Source organism: Suricata suricatta, chromosome 9, assembly GCF_006229205.1.
Source record: "Suricata suricatta isolate VVHF042 chromosome 9, meerkat_22Aug2017_6uvM2_HiC, whole genome shotgun sequence".
Lineage (NCBI taxonomy): Eukaryota > Metazoa > Chordata > Mammalia > Carnivora > Herpestidae > Suricata > Suricata suricatta.
In genome coordinates, this window is record NC_043708.1 from 123,334,922 (window position 1) to 123,341,326 (window position 6,405).

At 46.9% G+C, this 6,405-nt stretch overlaps 1 protein-coding gene across 2 annotated transcripts in view; it reads left to right on the forward strand.

The window, feature by feature from the left end:
• TTC23 (tetratricopeptide repeat domain 23) overlaps positions 1-5,672 on the forward strand; it is a 99,584-nt gene extending 93,912 nt beyond the window's left edge. For both annotated transcript variants that reach the window (XM_029952684.1, XM_029952683.1), the window contains exons 10-11: positions 4,465-4,547; positions 5,370-5,672. In XM_029952684.1, coding sequence (XP_029808544.1) covers positions 4,465-4,547; positions 5,370-5,469 — 183 coding nt within the window. In that variant the 3' untranslated portion in view covers positions 5,470-5,672. The remainder of the gene's footprint in view (positions 1-4,464; positions 4,548-5,369) is intronic.
• Positions 5,673-6,405: the final 733 nt, after the last annotated feature.

A 6,405-nucleotide genomic window follows, 5' to 3' on the forward strand; every position in this document is an offset into this window, starting at 1 on the left:
ACAAAACGCCTTTTATTCTTGCTATAGAATGTTCCGCCAGTGGGGTTTGGGAATTCTTCACTTAGTTCAGAGAGGCAGTTACAATGCCTGGCTCCCGCTAGCTTCAGTTAACATTTATTGACTTTGTTTCTGACAATATCTGTATTTTTAACAAAAGAATCAAAATAACCTGTTTCACACAGAAATGCTTAAGCAAATTTAGCTAAGAGCTGCAGAGCACTGAAAAATTCAATTTATGTCTCTTAGATAAACACACAGCTATGTAAAACGTTTTCTAGTAAGGGCCAGTAAGGGGTTATTTGCTATTTAAATTTTTTTGATGTTTTATTATTTTTTTTGAGAGAGAGAGCAGGGGAGGGGCAGAGAGAGAGGGAGATACAGAATCTGAAGCAGGCTCCTGGCTCTGAGCTGTCAGCACAGAGTCCGATGTAGGGCTCGAACTGACAAACTTCGAGATCACGACCTGAGCCGTAGTCAGACGCTTAACTAACTGAGCCACCCAGGCGCCCCTCGCTATTTTAAAAACCGAAAACTATTCCAGCTAATGGGTGAACCATTATTTCCTGATGAGGTCACTGTCATCTTAGAAGATTAGGTAGAGGCTGAGGACCCCTTTCCCTCTCCTAGTTGGCATCCCTTTACATCTCTTCTCGCTTCAGCAAAAACTGGGGGCAAATCTCCTTAATGAAGATAAGTAGCCTTTTAAAAAAATCTATTAATGCCTCCAGGCAGGGAAAGAGTCTTGACTGCCAGAGTCTAGGGAGTCGGGACGGGGTTGGGGCTAACTCTCTCTGGGCTTCATTATTGATTATGACCCTCTCTCCTACCTCTACTCTCTTTGCACACATTTTCCCCAGGGACAGTGACCAGCACCCAAAGGTCTGGAATGGAGGTGGTTAGTCAAACCAGTGAGAATTTGTATACATATCAGTTGCCCTGTCACTGTACCTAGGAGTCTAAAAGTTAGCTAATAGTAAGACTTTCCCTTGAGAAGAGGGGCCAGGGAGAAGCGGCAATGCCAAAAGGAGTGGATGAAATCCCTTCTGAGTTCTGGATTTCGGAGGCCATCTGTTAAGGCACGGTAAACTGAGACCTCAGACCAGCTCAAATCATCATTATAATGTCGGTAAAATGCAGATGTCATGGTGAGTGGACCAACACCACGGCGTGGCATGGCGACATCAGCTCATCTCCAAGTGAACTGCACGGGACGCACTCAGAAATATGTAAACAGAGAAGGCAGATGAGTTTAAAATGAGACCTGATCTTCTACACGGAGTTAGGGTTATTCTGGCCACGTAGGGGGAGATGAAGTCTGTCCTGGCAAGAAGTGTCAGCCCTGGACAGTGGCCTGTCATTGCCAAGCACGAATGAGGGGAAAGCCTGCTCACTTCCTGTTTGCTGTCCCTTCCTGGGCACCCCCTTTGCAGGGCCCTGCCTGGAGACACCCCCAGGCTTCCGGCAGCTGGGAGCACATGGGAAAGAAGGGCGGGAAGCATTTACATCAAGTGTCCTGGGTGTCGGAAACCTGTCCCCAAAGCAACACGGAACTTTCTCCAGGCTCCTGAAGTTTCCCGAGTTCACAGCAGTTTATCTGTGGATTAAAGCAGAGCTGGCTCAAGCCCCCGGAATGGGCAGCAGGCCAGGGCCCCAGTGCAGATTCCGACAGCCTGCGGCTTGCTTGGGTGGAGGGGATGGGATTTGGGAGCATTTGGATTATATGGCAAATAGAATAACAGAACAAGTTTGCTACCTCCTGGTGTTACATAATTCAACAAAGAGTGAAGATCTGTTGTTTCAAAAAAAAAAACCCTGTCCTATCTTCATCTCATAATATTTCTTTCTTCCAGAAGACAACCACATTCTCAGACTCCAGAACCACATTTTCAATTCCTCAGATTGAACCAAACATTCCGACGGTTTTGATATTTTCCACATCTTATAAAGACAAGGCCTGTTGGCTGCTTGCATTTTAATTTTCTTGAAGCCCTAAAAATGGTTGGCAGATCATAGCGCATAAAGTCTTTAGTACAAAATCCCCAAACCTTCAGACTTATTTTGACTCAAGCTGTTACCATGTGGAAAAACCAATTCAATATTTTAAAAATATAAAGTATTTCAGAGATGCAGAAAAGTAGGAAGGATATAACAAACAGCTTTGAGTTTGCAATTTAATATAAGCAATAAAATGTGTATGGGTCAATGCAGTTGAAGCCCCCATGATTAGCCTTCCCCACCCCCCACCCCCGGATACCTACTATCCTGAATTTGATACCATTCCCATGTTGTCTTAATTATTTTACTATGGCCTTGTTTTACATCCTTTTTAAGCTTCATGTAAGTTATATGTAATATTTATTTTAATAATATGTAATATATAACAATAATATATAATGCATTCAATTGCAATCTGGTTTTTTTCTCTCTATAATCATGAGATTCTTTCTACTTTAAATCATGAGATTCTTTCTACTTTATAATCATGAGATTCATCTATGTGGATACATGCACATCAAAAATTTGTACAATTTGTCTATGTACAATACATACATATCACAATTTACCTCTTCATTGCTAAATATTGCCAAATTGTTCTAAAAGTGGTCCCAATTTCAACATCCATTATCAATATATAAAAGAGTACTTATTGCTTAATCCTTGTGACAAAGCTTGGCCTTATCATTATCAGACTATAATTTTTGCAATTTTAAAGCAAAGGGACAACCTCCTTGAAGTTTTAGTTTGCATTTCAAACTACTAGTGACCTTACAAGTGTCGATTAGCCTCTTTGTTTTCAACTTCTTTGAATAATGTCTACAACTTTGGATTATTTTCTATTGGTCGTTCTTTTTGTGTCCTTAATACTAATCCCTTCTCGGTATTGGGCAAATATTTTCCCTCCTTGTACTTTGCTTACGGTGAATTTTGGTGCATAGGTGTTTTGAATTTTAATACAGTTGAATTTCAGCATCTTTTACTTTTGATTTGCCTGGGTCTTGTCTAAGAAGTACATCCCTATTGTAAGATGATAAAGATAAACCTCTGATATTTTCATCTAAAAGTTCCAAGTTTCATTTCGCATTCAGTTCTTGCATCTGTCTAGGATTGATTTTTGTGTTTGGGATGGGACAGGGATTTATTTTCTTCCATTGGGAAATTCCAAAGCCCCAGTTCCATTTATCGACTAGTTCAGCTCTTTCCTGCAGACCCTTCAGGGCCACTTCTGTCACCTTCAAGTGCTGAACTCTCTGCCATGTTCTGCCGATCTCTTTGTCCCTGGATGAAAACCGCACTGTCTTAATTACTACATTTTTATAAAAGGTACTGATATACAGTAAAGCAAGTTCCCCCACTTCAGTTTATATTAAAAATCATGTTGGCCATTTTGGGGCACAACTTTCATCATCCTGAGTTTGCCCCGGTCTGGAACAAGCAACCAAACAGTAGTTCAATAAGCAGAAGGGAGAAATCCAGCCAAAGTCAGCCCTGGATAATACATACGCTGAATATTTAACTCATAAGTAAATTAATTCCTAAGAAACTACCCCGTAGTAATGAATATAGAAAGCCTATATAAAATAAAGCATGTTTTTACCAAAAAACAAAACAAAAAGCAACCAAACAAAACCATGTGAAAACTTTGCTGAGCAAGGCTCGTTTAAAAACTGAAACTAGAGACCATCCCTGGTCAATACCAGTGTTCTTCCCTTATTTTCTAAAAATACTACTTTTTAAAAATTTTTAAACCTGCCTACTACCCAAAGGGGGAGACTCAGAGATTTAAAAAAAATTTTTTTAATGTTTATTTATATTTGAGAGAGAGAGCGAGAGTGGGGAAGGGGCAGAGAGAGACAGAGACAGAATCCAACACAGCCTTCAGGCTCTGAGCTAGCTGTCAGCACAGAGCCTGACACGGGGCTCCAACTCATGAGATGTGAAATCATGGCCTGAGCCAAAATCAGACGCCTAATTGACTGGGCCACCCAGGTGCCCCTTAATGTTTATTTATTTTGGGAGAGAAAGAGAGGGGTTGGGGGAGAGAAGCAGAGAGAGTGGAAGAGAGAGAATCCCAAGCAGCCTCCAGACAGCGCAGAGCCTGATGCAGGGCTCCATCTCACGAGCTGTGAGATCATGACCTGAGCTGAGATCAAGAGTTGGACGCTCCACTGACTGAGCCACTCAGGCGCCCTTAAAAGTACTACTTTTAAATATAGTTTGCATATAGCTCGTCATAAGGAGTTCTGTAAAATGTGTTAAAACTTTGCATTTGTTTCCGAGATCCCTCAGAGGATCCAGACTGAAGGTCAGTCTGTCCCTGAGGAACCCTGAGAATGTGCCAATCCTGTCAAGCATGGGTGTGTGGATGAAGTGTGCTTTATTTCACTCAAGGGAGACTTCATTTTCCTGAAAAAGGCTCTCAGTGACATTTTTATAACCCCGTGATTCCTATTTGGTGTTCTGCAGTGCCTTCAGATTCAGACCCTGTTGTACGGAGCGCAGGACAAGAGGACTCTGGCCACCCAGCAGACAGTGGACGCCCTGTCCAAGTTAGTTGGCTTCCCCTTGCCCTGTTTCCTTTGCTGTTCAGATCTCAGAGGAAGCTGGTTCTGGAAGGTTCTGTGGAACTTTCCGTGGAAAGTTTTACTAACTGACTTCCCCATAACTCATAAGCTATGCAAGACCAATGATTCTTTTGAAACCCCGGCTGTCAAATAGCTCCCTTGCCCAGATTCTAAGAAAGGATTAGCTCTTGAATAATGGCAGAAACACACCCTGGGATTCTCCCTCCTTCAGACCAGGGCCTGCAGGTCATCTCCCCTGCTGGGAGGCAAGGGCACAGTGCCCGGGCTTGACCCGCTGGAGCCCGCCTTTGGCTTCCCTCAGCTGTCAGCGTGCCCGTCGGGACGGTGGCGGGAGAGCCCTCGGACTTCACCTTGGAGGTGGCCCCAGGTCTTTCCACGCCCCTCGCAGAGCCTGTGTGGCCCCGAGCCTGTGGGCTGACTGCCAAGGAAGGATCCTGAAAGCACCAAAGGCGAGGAGACCGCCAGCAGGGGGCGCTGTCTCAGAGCCGCCGCCCTAGCGAGGGGCAGCCTTGAACCCTGAGCCAGCCAAGGCCTCCAGCCCACCACCCTTCATGCGCGTGCTCTGCTCGCCCAGCCAGCTAAGGGTTGACGCTCCCAGCTCAGTGGGAAAATGGTCGTAAGGGATTAGAACGCAGGAGAAAAGAACCCGTGGGTTTTAGGGTACTGTGCCAGGGGTCTCTTCTCATGGACATTCCCTGCCCAGGCCCCTTCGCCAACCGTTCACTCAGCAGCCGCCGCGCTTCTCTTCGGGGCAGCACGCTCATCCCACTTTCCGCTCGTTCGCAGGACCCCTGACGTGGCCGCGAGGACGCGGCAGGCCCCGAAAGCCAAACCCGCCTTCTGCTCCGGCGCGCCAGGGAGGGCCCGGCCCAGCACAGCCGACTGAGAGCCCCACCGGCCCCCGGGAGAGCCTGGGCCGGCCCGGGGGCTGACAGGGTGCTGTGTATATACCTCTCCAACCAGAAGATGGAACCCGACAGATTCCCCGGGCCGTTTGCTGCAGCGGGCAAAGGAGATGCCGCCTTTGGACAGCAGGTGCCCCTCCTGGGGATGGGTGCTTCTATAAAGCATGTTTCTTTTTTTACCGCCCAAGTGGTTCTTCTTGCCAACGACACTTTCTACCCAGCAGCACAACTGTGGCTGAAAGGCTTCTCTTCAAAGTCTGAAACTTCCTGTGTATGGAAGGAGACCCAACATCTGGCCGTACACTTACAGCCCCTTGCGTGGATCTGATTTAGAGCAATCAGACGCTGGCTCAAGCCCTTTCTTTCTGGTAGGGAGATGATGGGGATGGAGAATAACATGCTGAGAGGCCTCTTGGAGGTGCTGGGGGTGGTATGTGGTTTCCAAACGCAGCCCTGCCATCAGAGTTTCTGGGGCCTAGAGACGGGGCACCCGGAGGCTTCCCTTTACTCCTGCAGTCAGTCACCCAATGTGGCTGAGCATCCCGTGTGCGCCGGGCAAGAGTTACGGGCTGGGGACCTAACTGTAAACAGGACACACTGTCCCACTGCCCTCAGGCCTTGCCACCCAACATGGAGGCAGATTACTAAGCATAACGTGGTGGAATGAGTTGGGAACAGAGGGTAAGAGCCCAGTGCAGCAGGGCGGGCAGTAAATGGGAGTAAACGGGCTGGAGGTCAGGGGAGGTGAGTGTAAGGGAGGGAAGACAGAGGAGTAGGGGTGAGGCCAGCAAGGAAGGGCTGCAGGAGAGGGCCACTACTCCAGGCAGGAGACGGCCACTACTCCAGGCAGGAGACACACAGCTGCCCTCTAGAGGTTCTTTCTGGAGTCGACACAGTCCTTGCCCCCGGCCCTCGCT